This window comes from Buteo buteo, chromosome 13 (assembly GCF_964188355.1).
Source record: "Buteo buteo chromosome 13, bButBut1.hap1.1, whole genome shotgun sequence".
Lineage (NCBI taxonomy): Eukaryota > Metazoa > Chordata > Aves > Accipitriformes > Accipitridae > Buteo > Buteo buteo.
This window is the reverse complement of record NC_134183.1, coordinates 8598069-8615504: the sequence shown is the minus strand read 5'-3', so window position 1 is coordinate 8615504 and position 17436 is coordinate 8598069. Positions and strand designations below refer to the sequence as shown.

Genomic DNA, 17436 nt, shown 5'->3' with positions numbered 1-17436 from the left:
CTACCCAGGATAGTGTTGTCTTAAGCCATCTGCTTCTATATTGTTTTTCCATAATAACGTAAAAGTTTGTTGAGCTTTAAGATACTGTGGTTTCACAACACAATTAACACTCCCTTCCCCCAACTCAATGCAGAAGTGTCTGACCTTCACAATTAGTCACCAAGGTCAACACTTCCAAAGCTCCCAAAAATTCAGGGAGGAAAATGTCATTGTCCAATAAGGAGTCTGTGTGAAGAGGCAGGACCCAGACATGTTCACAGCTGTTAAGCAACAGCCAGCTGGGGTGCTCATCAAGAAGCCTTGTGGACCAAAAATTTGTTTTGAAGCTTGACTCGGCCAAAAAAGCCCCCTTGGTTCTGATGTGTTACTGCATGTCCTGTAAAAGGGAGTTCCTGCTTCAGAAGGAAGCTTGACAGTACATTACAGGGGCTGTACTTATTAGCACCAGGTTTATTTCAACAAGACTTTTTTTACACCATACAGAAGCTGACCACAGACTCTTCAGCCTTAAATGCAGTGCTGTGATTACAGTTCATCCTTCCTGCCTGGGGCAGGCAGTAACAACTGCTGGGAGTGGGTCAGAAATGCTGCCCTTTCCACCTGCTCTCACCTCACTTGTTATGAAATTGTCATATAAGTGGCCCCCCAAAATATTCACAAAATATGCAAAGATGAAGTTCTCTTTTCCATCTGATGCTTCAGAAAATAATTCACATTTCAGATTTTTTTATTTTTTTTTTAAAGCAGCAAACAAATTCATAGAAACCTAAATTTAGGAAGTGTTTCTTAAAGAACCAGAGGAAAGTGAGAAACAGTCTATGTTATGTGCTTGTGCAAAGAGAATGCTGAGATACGCTGGGATGGGGGCAAGGGAAGGGGCTAGTGCTAATTCCTTCAGGCTGTTCTGCCATGAGTACAGTGTGGCAATAGAAAGTTAAATTTTAAGGGGCACAAGCGGGTGAAGTTTTGAAGTCTTTGGTCCTTCAGTATAAGTTTTAAAACAGAGAAACTGTTTTACTCAAAAGGAAAAACATGCTTTCTCTGGCCTGCAATTTTCCTTGTACCCCCTTGTCTAAGCAATGTGCCCCCATGGAAACTTGGGGCAAATATCTCTTCCCCCTAGACCCAATAGCCCTGCATCACACCACGACTGGAAGTCCCACTGAGACAGCTAGAGCTGCCATCAGTGAACAAGTTTCATCTGAAGAGAGGGGACAAAGTGAAGAGCCCCTGTGGTAATCAGATGCAGTCACACAGCCGGGTGCCAGACAGTTCTGAAAAAAGAGGGTTGGCCAAAGGCAGCATCATCCTGAACAGTCCCACAGGGAGGCAGGAGAGCAGATAAACCACCATATAAAAAAAGTAAGTGTTACAAACCAATAGGCAAAACCGGCTGATCAGCTCTGGTTCCTATAAATATTGAAGACCTGATTCAAGAGTTTATTTCCTATGATTTAAGTTAGTTACAAAAACTTTTTAGCAAATTTTTGTCTTCATTGGGCTTTGTCCTCCTCCCCCCACGTTTTTTTTTTGTCTTCCCTTTTTTTTTTTTTTTCCTAAAAAAGAAATGTTCATGTATTTTAATAAAAGGTCTTTCCTTAAGATCAGACCAAGGCAGATGCACTGCCCCATGGCACACACATTCAAAGGCTATAACCAAACAACATAGCCACAATAGTCACTCAACAGTGTCTCTCCATAAAAAAAATTTTAAAAAAACTGATGCTAGTTACAATAAAATACACATGGAAAAAAAAAAAAAAAAAAGCATTTTTACCAAAAAACCCAAAAACAAGTTAATGGGAAAAACATAAAAAAAGAACTACACAGAGCTGCACTTAAGAGATCATCTGGGAATGCATATTAACCCCTTCCATGTAAAGGAAAGGTGGAATTATGGAAGCAAACCTAATTATGTCTTTGCATTAAATATGAAGCTTTCTGAGAGGCTCCGGTAAAAATTCAGTTTTCCTACAACAGTGGGCTGCTGGAGGTTCCAGTGCTTTTCCAGGTCAGGGAGGGGTAGCACAGGCAGCATCCCTGTGCAAAATAAAAATGTTTAGTCAACTGAGTGGCCTTTTACTTGAGATCCCAGCAGGTTACTGCAATCCACCTGATGTAAAAATCCAATGGACACACTGCTAAAGAAAGTCACAGGAAAGCTCAGCTACTGGACAGGTCTAAGCTGGTGGCATTTCTTTGTCACATTGGACTTTCCCTGTCACCACAGGCATACATGATCTCTAGCATGGGGGCTTCTGGACCCAGTAGTCCGCAAACCATTCTTGAGGTGCTGACACAGGCAACATCGACTCTGTTCAGTAAGTGTCTTCAGACTACCTGGAATTGTTTCATGCATTTCAGCGGTGACTATGAATCAGGTCCCTGTGACTATGAATCAGGTCCCTGTGGCTAAAACAAAATTAATCTCATCTGAAATGGTGAAAAGTCTCTAGACAGCCACCAGACAAAGGGGTGTCTGGAGAGAACTAACCTCTGCATCCATATTTCTTTCACAAAGGGCTTTAGTTGATAAAAGGGCAGTACTTCTAAGGCTACTCAGACCTGGCAGGTGTTAGCTGTATCAGCAATGAACACTAGTCACTGAATTTCGGGGCTTGGCTTGCTCTAGGTCCAATACATTTTTTTCCCTCTTTTCTGCTTTTCATACAAATATACAAAGAGTGTAAAAAAAATTTAAAAAGCGAACTTTGCTGATTAAATGACAGACAAAGTTCCTGCACATTCAGAGATCGGCAACGTGAGGCCCACCAGGCAGGCACCCAGCAGAGCTTCCATCAGGGAGGACGGCTTTAACCAAGCTGGGTCAGTGAAAGAGAGGGAGACTGAAGACAGGAACAAGTCATTTCAATCCACCTCAATCCTCCCCATGATCTCAACTCTTCCTCTGGAAAGCACATGGAAGCCCCTCTTGCCCACTCTAAATCCTTCTGGAAATAGTCAAAAATTTGTTATCACCTAAATAGAAAAGAGGAGAAACACAGACTCTTTGCAAATGGCCCTTTGATCTGTATTAAAAACAGCTCTCAAAGTTCCTCAAGAGTTAGAATTAGTGGGGCACAGGTGAGGGGCAGTTTAGATACGGGATGTAAAATATTAAAAAGTGCTCTGCAACTAGTTTTTGTTTTATGTGTGTATGTGCATGTGTGTGCATATATATACATACACAAACACGCACATACACACACATATACATATATATACACATACATATATATATGTACACATATATATGTACGTACGTATAAAGTTAAAAAGTTCTATACGATATGATTAGAACAAGTGTCCTTGGAAGGTCACGACTGGAGAGAGTGGGGCCTGTTGGGATGGCAGATGGGGCACTCGCCCTCCTCGGCGCACGTTTCACACAGCACTGCGTGTTGGCACGGTAACACCACCCGGTTCTCCTCCTGACACTTAAGGCATTTCACTGACTGCATCTGAAATACCGCCTGCAAGAGAGGGGGACAGGGCAAAACATAAGCATCAAAGTCACGAAGCAAAGGGGCTGCCGTCCTGTGCTATGCAGTTTTGGGAACAGCAAGGAGGCAGCAGGGGAAGGACTTGCAGCTGTCTGCCCATTCATCTTCTGAAGCAAAAGCAAAGCAGCACAGCATGATGTCTTTTAGGACCTTCAGGATCAAGAGAGCAGCTTTGATTGACTTAAACTCTGTACTTTACGCACAAAGAAGATGTAGGTATTTTCCTGTGAGCTGGCTAAAACTCACTTTGGCTACATCCACATGGAATTGCTTTGAGAGGCTTCTGATTTCTGGCTGTATTAAAGAAAAGCGAAAAAAGCTGTGATCTGTAGGAGCAGAGGAGCAAAGCCCTGCCCTGCAAATCCCTGGCACTCACCTTATCAACTTTCTCCAGGTTTGCCCGCAGCTGTTTCTGAAGGGTGTAAAGCGAAGAGAGAGAGAGTGTTTCCAGGTCAGAGAAGGAGCGCAGAAACTGAGGGTCCTGGCCTGTGTGGATCCTCTCCAGCTCCTCCTGCAGCTTCTTCACTTGCAGCTCCAATGCTTCCCTCTGCTCCCGGGCCAGTTCACATTCCATGTTAGCTGTGTTGGCGCGATCATTTGCTTCCTCTGCCTCCTTTTTCCAAGCATCACAAGCCTACGAGTTCCAACAAAGAGGGTAAAAGAAGCAGTCTGAAAACTCAGTCAGCCTCCAAGAGAGGATCCCAGGCAAAAAAAAAAAAAAAATCTATTTCCATATACTCCTCACCAGGAGTGTGTTCTGTCCAATCTGCTCTGTTCCCAAATTCTGAAACTTCCCTGGAGCTTTGCTTCAAAGCACTTCCATTCCAGATACCCCATCTGGTTGGGCCATGGTTCTAGATATTTGGGTCACACCGTTAAGGGCATGAAATTTGCATACTAGCAAATTGTCATGGACCTAAGTCAACTGGCAGGTCTAAGAGACTGCCAAAGCACTTCAGTGCATCTGTTATGACACCTGGCCTTGCGCGTCCAGCATCTGAACACATCAGGCACAGTGATTCAGTCTCTCCTTCCAAGGCAGAAGAAAGAATAAGAATGCTTAGGAGAATCTGTTTGTAAAACCTACAGCTCTTCCCATCACCTCAGTGTATGAAAAGCTTCTCTTTAAAGGCTGACACCCTCCTACTTCACACTCCCTAATCCCTCTTCCCAGGAGTTGCTCAAGTACCTGTTTGGCTTGTTTCCAAGACTCTTCCCACTGCTTTATTGTGCCGTTGGCTTCATCCAGTTCTTGTCGTAGCCGTGCCAGCTCCGCAGCACCTGGACCTGACAGAAATGCAGGTGAGGTACTGGGCGAAAAACTCCCCGAAGCAAAGTGTTCCCATATGCTGCTGTTCATCCCATTTAAACCTGTTTCACAGGGAAATAGAGAGGGTTATGTCACAGGTGCTGGCAACTTCCCCATTTCCTCCCTACCCCTGTGAAATCCAGGATTCAAAAATATGTACACAGGAAAAAAAAAAAGATCACCTTAAGAACTACTTTCATCCCCAGGACCCAGGAGTCCATCAAAGAGGGACTTTATAGGGAAGTCTCACACCATTAGGCCTCATCTTTAATGATACAGGGAGGACCCAAGAAACTGAGTGGAGGCAACTTTTGAAACAGGCTGGTTTTAGAAGCATTGATTTTAGAGCAGAGCTGACTACCAGCTTTTAGAGCAGAGCTGACTACCAGCTTGAATCCCCCTTCTCAAATGACAACCTCTGAACTGCCTACTACCTTCCCACTTTTCTGTGCAGCATAGCCATCAGCGCTGGTGAACAGATTGGTTCATACAGCCAACCCAGGTGGTGCTTCCCCTCACACTATACCCCAAGAAAAACTTCTGGTTTTGTCTCCTCAGCTTAGCGCTTAGAAAAGCAGTCTCACTTCCCAAACAGTGAGACTAAAATGCGCCAGCGTCATTACTGTTTGCATATGCAAGAAACAGCACTAACTAGAAAACCCTGTTTATAAACAAGTGGAGGCGATAGTATATACAGCAGCTTCATCCCCTGCAGTGATCTAGCATAAAATTAGTGATTGGCACCAGAGAAGACTAACTAACCACTTCCCTATTTTAGCTTGTTCAAATAATTTCTCCTTTCAGGAAGAAATTCAAGGCTTAGGAGACAAAGCAGTAGAAAACCAGCTGTAATCAAACCTGGCTATTTTTCACAGACTCCAAGGTTTGTGCTTTTTTAATAACAAAAATATTTTTACTAAAATAACCATCCACACTTTGCACTCAGGGGAGGACTAGTAGGAAAAGCTCATATCGAGACAGAGCTATTGAGTGGACTCTTTGGCACACAGACATGCACCAGTTTGATGTAGCAGTCATTTTCATTTAGTGGTGCTCAACACTGGGTGTGGACATTCCTAAATCCAGTTACATTTGATAATTCATCTTACAGCAGCCAAACTGACTGTGTTCTGCAAGCAAGCCCTGGGGCCAATGGCCTCTGACTGAGGGCTAACCCAACACCACTTACTTCCCATTTAATGCCGGCCAAGACACAAACAGCTGCAAAAAAAATACAGCTGAGAAATAGTAACTTGTCTTCACTAAGGGCTTAGGTGCATTTACAAGTCATTTAGCAGAGCAACAAGGGCTCTTCACTGGCTCAGGCCACTTACCATAGATCTATTTCAGCTCCTCTGAACCTCAACTCACATTTTGTTTTTAAAGCTCCAGTTTCCTTGAAAGGGAATCTAGCACTAAGCAGGATCCTGGCAAGCCACAAATTCTGCCATAATGCTGACCAAGCTTATCTCATCATTTCTTTTTACTCCCTCTTTCCACCTGCTGTTCTCATTTCACATTTGAAGAAGCAAGCCCTTTTGGTCAGGAATGCCTTCTCTGCACATTTTGCATCTAGCACAGTGGGAACTAGCCCAGAACTAGGTATTTTTAACTCAATTGCAATACAAATAAGTAATAACTACACACACTACACACTAACTTATGTGCATTCAGCAAGTCCCATGGAATAGATAGATTCCAGATTCCCAATTGCTAGATTACTATCTAAATATCTTATCAAAACCTCAGCAAAAATGGTTGTGTTGTATTAAAGGAAAATATCTGACTTTTCTTAAAAATCAAGTATTTAAATGCATTTGTGAATTTCCTGCATTTCTTCAGTTTTTTATTTGTATAACTACATAGTCAAGACAAATGTAACTGCCTGACTTGTTTCTTCAGAAATTAAAAGCAGGCTTTATCAGCAAGTTTTCCTTTTCTTACTGAAACTGGGATGAACAGCCAGCCTCAACACTAATTAATAGCAGAGATGCCCTCTGATGTCTCTTATTACAGTAATTGTAAAAGCTGTTAAAGCCAAACAAATAGCAATCGCAAGGCATGGAAGCATGGTTTTGGCCTATGCAAACAAGGGATGCATTTACACAGGTGAGTGCATGCAGAATAGGTTACAAAAGCATGTAATAATTTTATTAGGTTAAGCTGAATATTCAAGATTAAAGCATATCTCAAATTTGAAGAAGCATTTATGCCTAGTATCAATAGAGAGAACTAATATTTACTGTTACTAACAGAAATGAGCAGAGTGAGTGTCACTGTAGCCTTGAGCCCAAACAGTTTTATTTCTCAAGGTAACCTTGCATCTTGATAAAAAAAAAAAAACAAACAGATTTGGCCCCTCAGTTCCCAGTTCTGCCTGATACAGCTGAAGCTCCAAAACAATTTCTCTTCCCTTCACAGTCCCTCATACAGGAAACAGATCCTCAAGGCAGGGTGAGGAAAGGAGCAAAGGGGACAAAGCTGGAACACTAACTTTTTGCAAAGTCCATACTGCAAAACTGCATGCAGAATGCCAAATAGGAGAGATAAGTACAATGACCCTAGCCTGCTCTAGACCTCCCAGAAGCCAATCTGACCTACAAGCAGCCCCAAGGGCAAACTGCAATCCCCACCATAACTAAGCAAAGCCGAGGACCCAACTCTTGAGTTCTATGTAAAGTGAAGTCTCCGCACAGTATTGGTGGCAGGAAAAGGCAGAGCTCTTTACACTGAAAGGCATCATCAGAGCAAGTCACTTAACCTATCTGTCCCTTTTCCTGTGCTTAGATACATGGGAAGCAGAGGGAATTGCTCCCTTGTACACAAGTTATTAGTCAATTTTTAGCAAAGCAGCTTCTAGTACTGTTGCTGTTCTCATGGGAAGAAGAGATACAAACGGCAGCAGTGAAATAATACATTAAAATTAAAGCTAACTTAAAAGAAAATACTTACATGGCACAGACAGGCATGTACATGGGACACACACACTGTGCATTTACCTAATGATCCATGAGAAGCTGATGTCCCCAGGAACGTGTTTTCTGATTGGCTTAAGTGTCCCTGGGGCTGATGAAGGAAATGCGATGAGAGGCTGACCGGTGGAGAAGGAGAGGCAGAGTGAAAGGAGGCAGAGCTTCCAAGGGACCCGGGGATATTTACAGGAGCAGAACTTTGCAGCAAACTCCCACCTGGACAAAGAACACACAGAGAGGATGGCTATGTATGACCGTGAAGTATGGGCACAGTGCAGGAGTTCAGAGCAGAAGGTGTTAGGTTCCCTTTCTCCTCCCTAAGCCCCTTGGGATTCCCTCTGCTTCTCATCATGTTTCATTCCCCTCTCAGCCTTTATAAGGAGCACTGAAGCTGCCATCCCATGAACCACATAGGTTAAGACCCTCCAGAGTTCAATGGAATACTCTTTCATCGGCCAAAGCAACAAAAGGTTTTCTGAGCAGAGTTCAGTCCCTATCAGTCTAGAGAAGATGAATTTGATATCTGGTTAAATACTTTGTAATGAAAAATTCACTTCTAAAACATGTGCCTCTGCCTTTAATACTTCCAAACAACCTGTAGTGAGAAGACTATCATGCTGAGTCAGGTCATTATCTTAACCACTAAAAATCAGTGACTAGCTTTAGTCACTTCAGACATACTTGAGTGCCTGGATCTATCAGTAATAAAAAACCCCAAATAAACAAAAGCCCAGCCTCCAAAGACATCACACTTCCATTATATAAGAGCTCATTCTGCCTGTCATACACACATTGAGGGAGAGCTCATCCCCGCTCCCCACTCTCTCCTGATCTCCCTCCTTAGAAGATCACCAGGTAACACCCAGACCTGACGTGAACAGAGGGAAAAGCAGCGTGGAGGATCTCTAAGCCACTGCAGATGGGTAGCGGCAGAAGCAGGGCTATCAGCAGACATGCACGGTAAACTCTCTGACCAGGCTCTCATCTTTGGCAGGGAAGTGGAAGTGATATTCTTTAGGGTTCCTTCCACAGGTGCCTTACTACCTCAATACAGCTCCAGGTAGTGTAGTTCCCTTGGAAACCTTCAGACAACCGAAGTTTGCTCCCATTCAAAAACCTGTCTTACACAGCCAGAAACTACAACCACTTCTAAAAAGTTACGAGACACTTCATTTTCCCCTTAACACTCAGAGACAGGTAGAAGAGGCCTTAGCCTACCTCCACATATTAAGATGAGACAGACATTACAAGAATCAAATCAGCAGACCATGACGACACTCTGTGACAGATGGATAGCATTACCAGGTCAGTGAGTTTCCTGTTACTGCTAGGGAGAGTCTTCTGCTTAAGATGCAAATAGTTATACTTTGGCCTGTTTTTAAAGGTATCAGTTGCCTACTAGAGTCTACTTGCACACATAAAAAAAAAAAAAAAAAAAAATCAAGCAAGTCCCATTCAGTCTCAAGAAACATCCCCAAGACACCTGGGCCCAATGCCAAGAACTCAGCTCTGCTAGTCAATAAGGGCAAGCTTTCACTTCAAAGATGCTCAGCAGTTGCCAGAGTTTGTTATAATTGCCGTTTTAACCAATGTTATTTTGGAACTGGATTTAGAACTTTGTTGGGCTGGCTCCACTGAGGTGACTGGGCAACACTGCTTGGCAGAAGATAAAGAAAGCTCTGTTGCTTTCATGTACCTATCATGATGCCACTCGTGTGGGGCACTGTGCTGCTGTCAAATGTCTTCTCCAGGGCAGCCACTCCGAATTCATTCAGGTCCAGGTCATCCAAGGCAGACTCTGCCAGACACAGAGGTACCAATTATGTTATAAAGGACCAACAACTTCAAGAGATAGGATGGCCCAAAGAGCCTACATGCAGAGGAGCCTTCGCTCTCTATTTGTCAGTCTGCACGGCCCTACTCTCCGCCCTGTGCAACACTGTTCTTAAATGGTTTGGCAGAAGTGTCATGGGCAGCTTTTCAGTTCAGGTTCTTTTTCCTGATCTGATTTCTTTTTGTCTCAAAGTATTCCCAAATGTTATAGGAAAACAAAAATTTGATGAAATAACAGCAGTTCCCATAAGTCTTCCCCAAACTGTGCCTTCAAGTCTGTCCATAATACGCAGTAACACTGGCTTATAACATGTCTGTGTCTGGTTTGTGCTTTATCCATACTTTGGTGAAGAGCCACTCAAAGAAATACCAGTAGAAGGGAACACTTGAAAAACATCTCTGAGGTTCAAAGATAGGGTAAAATAAAGAAAGCTTATGAATGCCTGCAAATGTTATATCTATTTGAACATGCCTCATCCCTAATCATGATCAATATAATTCCATCCCACACATGCCCACTCATTTCTATTATTATTTTTAACAAATTAGTGAGATCACCTCAAAAACGTTAGATTAAAAAAAAAAAAAAAAAAAGGAAAAACAGGTGACCAAAAACCTGTACCTATCTAAGAGGAGTGATTCCACTCTCTGGACTCTCCCATTTTCCTTTTTCTTACAGCCTCTGTCCTATATGAACGGCAAGTCCTTACAATCTACCTGGTGGTAGCCCTCACTATAAAATTGTCATTTAGAATATAAGGGGTTGTAACTGTGGAAAATGCCCCTGTGATTTCCTGCCTACTCCAAGACCTCTTTGTCACTTTGACAAACCTAAAACTAAGGCCCGTTACACCATCTGACATTCTGAGTAAGCGGCTCAGAGGCCTTCTGTTGGTCCCGTGGGTGAATTTCATCCATAATGACCTGCAGAAAACATCAGATGTGTCACAGTCACAGAAAAAGCTTACAGCCTCAGGAATCTGCCAACACTGACAGAGACGAAAAACTGGAGTTCGCTGGAACACCCATGCTATTCCAATTCTCATACCTGGTGATCCACGTCTGAGGAAGCCCTACTAGCATAAGTAAAAAAGGCAAAGTTACCTATGACAGACTCAACGGTGTCACTGGTTGGATAGAAAGGAAGGGCATTGGCATTCATGCCTGGTATGCTGCTGGTGCCGGCAGGGCTTGGTGGCGTTGCAGCCAGACTGGAGGTGATACTAGAGGAGATGCTGGATGTCAGCGGGCTTCCCACTGGGAGAATACCCAGTATGTCCTGAAACAAGAATTTTAAAAGGGAAAGAGGTAGGAAATAAGACATCTTTATAGAAGAATCCCTTCAGAAACATGCAGGAATGAGCCAAAGATCAGTAGCAAACCTGTTCCTGCCTGCTTCCAACCTGACAGATGGCTGGTGCTACTACTGGGCTGGGGGTGGGGGAGAGATTAACAGCTTTTCTTTAATTTCTGCCGACTGTTCTCTGTTCTGTCCCCCTGTCCGTCCCCCCCAACCCCCCCCCCCACCCCAGCATTACAAACATCCTTCAGGCTGCCCCAGAATTAACTCCTGTGACCCCAGGTTGCATGCAATCACAGGGATGGGTCACACAATCACTCACTCAGACTTAGTTCAGCACACGACTTAGAACCCGATATTAAATTCTCTTTGCTGAATCCTTGAACTTAGATGACACCAGAGATCCATTCCGGCTCAATTTTCTGTAATTTGGAGACTCTCTCCAGCACGGTCCAAGCCTATGAATCTACCCTGAATTCACACAGGTCTAGCCATTCACAAATAACACCTCCAGCAAATCATCCCATCTTCATAAAGTAATCCCTCAAGCTGAGCATCCCTAATGGTGTCTGGACTGTCATTTACTCCCTGCAGAGTTGTCTGGATCTGCAGAGATTTCTCATGTCCTTGTCTGTGGTGGTGCAAGCACTGAGCTCAGTTCAGAGGCCTGCTAGCAGTACTGTACCTGTTTGGGCTGTAACAAAGGTTGCTCCTGGCTCCTGTGTTCCAGTGAGTGGGACTTCATTTTTGCTTGCTGCAGTAAAGAAACAGAACAAAAGATAAACAGAGGGATTAGCAGCAAAATTAAAAATGGCTGACTGCTGGCTTTGCAGAGGCCATGGGAAACACACTCCCCTCCTCTCTTACAGCCTGCTCTGGGCACTAGAGAATTGGGAAAGCATAGCAAACTGAAAACACTAAGTAATTTACTTTCTATATACCAAGACATCACCTCTAGAGTTATGCAAAGACTCGTCACAATTACACTTGCCTTCAATGCTGCTGTAAGTCCTCTGCTGGCACAAAGGACATCTTAAGAATGAAGGCCAAAAATTAATTATTTTGCCTTGCTATAAATAACTCATCAGTCCTACTAGTATCTAAAATAGGGTCAGAAATGGTGGGAGGCATACTATATTCTTAAATTATGTAAACATTTTTCAGCTTTGGGAAAATAAAGTACATAGATTGTGTTTTCCCTCAAACTCTTTCAACTCCCAGCTAGGATTGCAAAGTAAAACTTGGTGATAACTAACCAATTTTAAAAGCAACATCATCAAAACTGATTTTTTAAAAAATCCTTCCCCCATCCATTAACATAAAGAACTCAAAGCTATAAAACATAAGTGAGGTCAAGGCTGCCTGAATTACAAAACTGCATGAATGCCAACATACATTTAGAATTCCACTATCCAGCCTAAAAATTTAGCTTAAGGACCTTCCAGCACTATTATCCTTAACGGAAATCAACCCTCTTGCCTCACAACATCAGTCAATTCTGAGCTACAATAACCAGAGCAGGGAAGGAAGTGGCCTCATGAGCGTGTCAGTAACGGTCTGTTCTGCAGGCCTTGCTCTGCTCCTCCCATGCTGCTACATGCATAAGGCACAGGGAGATCAATCACACCCTCCGGGCACAGAGAGGCAGCAAAAAAGTGCTGAGAGTCAGGGCTGCTTGTTTACTCACTCTCCAACTCCCCAGTCCGAATCAGAGACATATTCCAGGCACAAAATCTGCTCAATTGTTTTTTTTATCGCAAATGCAGGCAGTCACCATCTCTACAGGGGAGATTCAGTCATGATGTACAACAGCAGCGCATGAGATGCCACACTGACTTGAAGTGATACGTCTTGACTTTTTGGCTTAAACAGTCTTATGAAAAAGATAAATGATTGCTGGAGAGGGATGACATAATCAGACAGGCGAAAGAGCAGCAGAAGAATTCATCACTTGGTTTTACTTAATTAAATCATTTTCTCTGCTCAGCTGTACGCCTATGGCCAGATGGGAAGGTCAAAGCCTGGCAAACAGGCAGCTGAGATATGGATGCAAAGATCCTTCTGTGGTAGGTACCATTCTCTCACACTTCCCTGAACAACATACAGTGCATTTACATACAGCAAAACTACCACTGAACCAATCAGGCTTGTTTTCCTTTGTGTGCAGTAGATGCATTACGTTAGTGCATCTGTGTGTGTCTGATAACACGCCTGCTACATTATCCAACACATCCCTACTCTGTTTGACACTCATCTGAACACAAGATGTGCTATCAACAGACATCAGCAGCTAAAGTGAAGGCACATACGCAACCATGCCCCCCCCCCCCCCCCCCCCCCCCACTGAGAGGCTTCCTGCCAATGTAGCTAGCTGGTTCTGGTGCAGTTAAGTCTTACTGGAAGGGTTTTTTTTTCTTTAAGGAGGCGAAAAAGTGAACAAATTTCTAAGCTAGTCCCAATTCCCGCTGCCTTGAATTCATATAACACCAGTGAAAAATGGAGCAAACTGACTGTCACCTCTAAGCTAGTCTCCTTTAGCTCTGAATAATGTTAAAAAGGGCATACATCAAGACAGAAATTCAAAGGGCAGGCTGAAATTCTCCAGCTCACTCTGTTGCAGTCAGGGAAGAAAACAGGGGACATAATTTACGAGTGAAACTGAATGTTTTCTGACCAGCATGGAACAAACCCACTGTACTGTGTGTCAGGACTTAGGAACACCTCCTGGTCGTGACACTCAAGTCCTTCCAGTGCAGCCAGCATTTTTCCAGCTTGCTAAATCTTTCGGGACTCAGGAAAAGTATTTTTAGCTTCAACTGCTGGCTCAGCCTTACCACAAACTATGTGGAACCTATTAACACAGAAGGTGCATTTTTCATTCTAATAAGATAGAAACTATTTGTACTAGTTCTACAGAGGAAAAATGACAAGCCTATTGCAGAGCTGAGCCAGAGTGTCTCTTAAGTCTTCAAATATGACTGAACAAAGGTAAATGCCTAATTATTAGTCTAATTTACAGGGTATATGAGAATCTCTGGTGCCCACTGCAGCCAAAGGGAATTACAGAGGATTTTTAAGAGTAAGTAATTATAGATTAAAAGAAAATTAAATCAGGACACTTATGAGACACCTAATTTTGTCTGTGGAAGCCTAGCGTAAGGCAACTGTGATTACTTCTGTCTATATCTTAATAGCTATTTATTCCAGTCATTTAACACAGGTTTTTGCTTAATTAAAGCCACATAAGTAAGAAGCTACCTGAATACAGTATCTTTGTAGCACAGCCTGGACTTCAGACGCAAATGCTCATCATCTGGCCCTCCTTTTAAGAGTCCTATTCATCCTCCATCCCCTTTCCCCTGGCTTAGGCTTGCTGCCCATTTTCTCCAAAGCAGGGCCTCCCTGGCAACCTGCCTCTGCTGGCAGGAAACAGGGGTTCTCTCAGTCCTTCAGCTTTGGGTTCACTCCTCCTTTGCAGCAGAGGCAACAGAGAACGAGCACATGTTTTTTCTTTTGTTTCTAAACAACTGCTACAAGCTGCTGTGCCCGCAAGAAGTGCCAGGATCACAGCATGGTCTGCTCTCTACCCCCAAAGACGCGTTGCATCAATTTGCAATTTCCTAAGCCACATCCACATTAAGCAAGACAATGGAAGCATTTATAAGAAAGAGCACATGCATATAGCTTAATCTGTATTTGTCACTAAATCATTTTAATTAGACTAAACAGTGTTCAAGTACTTGCCCTACTGCAAAGTTTGGTCCTATTTTCCCAAAGTTGTAAAAATAAATAAAACCCACAGAGTCTGCTTCTAAGTCCAATTACTTTATGCAAGATCTTGTCTGGACGGGATATTTCCACTGTTTTCTCACAGCAGTGCAATACTAATGAAGCAGTATCAGCTTATTAAGGCTAGCTTCTTTAATAATACAGACAAGAGTTAAAATGTAGCCAGGTTGAAAGCAGCACTTCTTGTCATCTCTGTTTTCAAGCAAGGTAGGCCAAGTATTTTTATTCCTATTTTTTCTTTCTTTCTTTTTTTTTAAAGAATTTGCAGGAAATATTTTTGCAGGCACCTCTTCATAAAAGTAGCTATTTCTTCCCCTAAATTGAGATGTTGTTCTATTACATTTACAAACACAGTGAGGAATAAAAACTGAGACCCAGGCTCTGGGTTGGACTCAGCTGACTTGAAAGGCATGGTGCAGAGAACCTATTAATTGCAACATCAAGAAAGGAAATTCACAGCAAGAAGTTGACTGTGGAAAAAGCTCATGTGTGGCAGAAGAGATGAGAAGAGACTGTTCTAGGCTTAAGGAGCAGTCTGAATAAGGCATGACACCAAGAAGGAGAAGACTGAGGAAGCAGCAAGGCAAGACTGGGATATCCAAAAGGGATAAGAGGGAATGTCATTAGGGATGTGGGTTGGGTAAGATTGCAGAGGGTTCTTCAAATGAGAATGAGGAATTCAAATTTAATATAGAAGCCACAGGAGAGAGTCAAGGATCAGAATGATAAAGCCAGAGAAGCAAGAGAGAAATAACATGACATTTTTAATACACCGGAGAAATGAATGGTGAAAACAGAGGACAAACCAAGTCACGGAGATCAAGGTAAGAGTTCGGAGTAAGAACAGAGAAGGAAGGATGAGTTTCCATGAGACAATACAGCAAGAGAAACAGCAACTTCTGGCAAGGACCTAAATAAGGAAAAAGAAAGAGCAAAAGTGATATGTGGGAAGCTAGTCAGGGTCAACACAGGACAGAAGTTGTGAGGGATTAGGAAAACAAGCAGCAGCTCGACTTCTACAAACTGAGCGTGTGATGGCAGCTAGGCAGACAAGAACAGATGTAAGATGGAAGAGACTGGAAGGGAGGCCGAAAGCAACAGCAGAGATCTGAGAACTGCTAATGAGAATAGTGCTTTCTCATTTCTGTTCCTTGAAAAATAAAAATACATTCGAGCTAGACTGGGCAATTTCTCATTCTTCCTCATCCCCCAACTCTTCCAGCCAATATTCCCTACTAACCTGGCATTTGAAACTCTTCAAATACTCGGCCCCCACCTGATCTTCTCGCTCAAACCCCGGTGCTTTCTTGTAGCTGCCGGCTGCTGTTACTGAGTCTGGAGGAAAACCAATGGTCTCCAAGCTGTGTGGCTTTCCAATGGCACCAGGAGGAGACCCACATATATTAGATGGGCTTCCGAGACTGCTGTTCCTACAAAGAATCTAATAGAAGGAACAAGTGTCAGGAAAGTACAGCTAGCCAGTAGTAATAACTCGAAGAGGAGAGAGGGCATCCCAGTCTGACAGTCAACACAAGCATACAAGCTTCCAGTAAACAGTAATTAAAAACCAGGAAAAAGCTCCAGTAGATACTGGATTTATAGTCCCACAATTATGGTTTTATTGTCATTACTTCGTACTGGAGTGCAGTCTTCTAAAAAACAAACTACAGCTCTAGTGATGTTTATTCTTTTTGAGGCCTCAGATGTGACTGATCAAGTTTCCAAACCTGATCAAAACTCTCTTCGCTTTCCTTAGGCCACAGTGGATCCTGTCTGCACTCTGAGTAGTAGTGTGAAGCCCAGAAAGGTGCTATGGCAGTCAGAACAACCAACCATATCTGAGCTACGTGTAATACTGTATCTTTTGCTTTCCAGTTGGAAATCTGAAAGTTTTAATGCAGGCACAAGCCAAGTACCAACAGCTGCATTAAAAAACCCAAGGATTTCCAACAGTTCCATTCTTTGGACTAATACCAGGGATCACAATCACATGCAACAAGGCTAGTTTTGCACTGTAGATGAAGCCACAGACAGCAGCAAAGGAGATTAAGATGAGTTTCAGAGAAAGCGCCTACCTGGATCAATGCAGATACCCCATTTCTCTGGGACAAGAAATTATTTGCCAGCACTGGCAAGCATGACTGTGCTTCAGACATCATTTAGACAGCTACTGCTACCACAGGTTCAAATGTGGCACAGTCTGGGCTGGCATTAGAAAGAAGGAACATCCTACAATGTTTTGATTTTATTTTATACGACATTCTGCTGTCCATGCTTCCCTACAGTCGCAAAGATACTACTCACTGTGGTGGAGGTGGGGCTAGTTGGCAGAGTTCCTGATTTATTCCACACCTACAGTACAAATACAAAACAGAACAGGCCATGTGAGGCTGGCTGCTAGAGGGACCTTTTCTCTGATTAATTCATCATGTAAAATGATCACCAGCAAAGCCATATTTGTTTGCAAGCTACATGCAGATGCCCTGTGGAGTGATGAAGTCACAGAAAGACATGTGTTGCTGTTTGGCATACATCCAAGGATTAGGAAAGACTGTTTTAAAAGACTAAGAGCTTGAGATAGAAAAGACCTAAACGGTCTATTAAGTGGAAGATACCTTCAATTTCACCGCAGTTTCCAGAGAATTTAGATGATACATTCATAAGATGAAAGGGGTTTGTTTTTTACTGCTTTCCACAGTGTTAGTGAGAGAAAATATTAATGATCTAGTC

General features: G+C 43.0%; 1 protein-coding gene across 1 annotated transcript in view; it reads right to left on the bottom strand.

Annotated features, from left to right (window-relative positions):
• Positions 1–1514: 1514 nt before the first annotated feature.
• The window catches only part of UNK (unk zinc finger), a 42355-nt gene continuing 26433 nt past the window's right edge, over positions 1515–17436 (bottom strand). Inside the window, exons 9-17 of the mRNA XM_075044012.1 lie at positions 17011–17058; positions 15947–16147; positions 11603–11671; positions 10722–10896; positions 9481–9582; positions 7812–8000; positions 4693–4874; positions 3880–4137; positions 1515–3473 (exon numbers count right to left, since the gene is read on the bottom strand). Coding sequence (XP_074900113.1) covers positions 3318–3473; positions 3880–4137; positions 4693–4874; positions 7812–8000; positions 9481–9582; positions 10722–10896; positions 11603–11671; positions 15947–16147; positions 17011–17058 — 1380 coding nt within the window. The 3' untranslated portion in view covers positions 1515–3317. The remainder of the gene's footprint in view (positions 3474–3879; positions 4138–4692; positions 4875–7811; positions 8001–9480; positions 9583–10721; positions 10897–11602; positions 11672–15946; positions 16148–17010; positions 17059–17436) is intronic.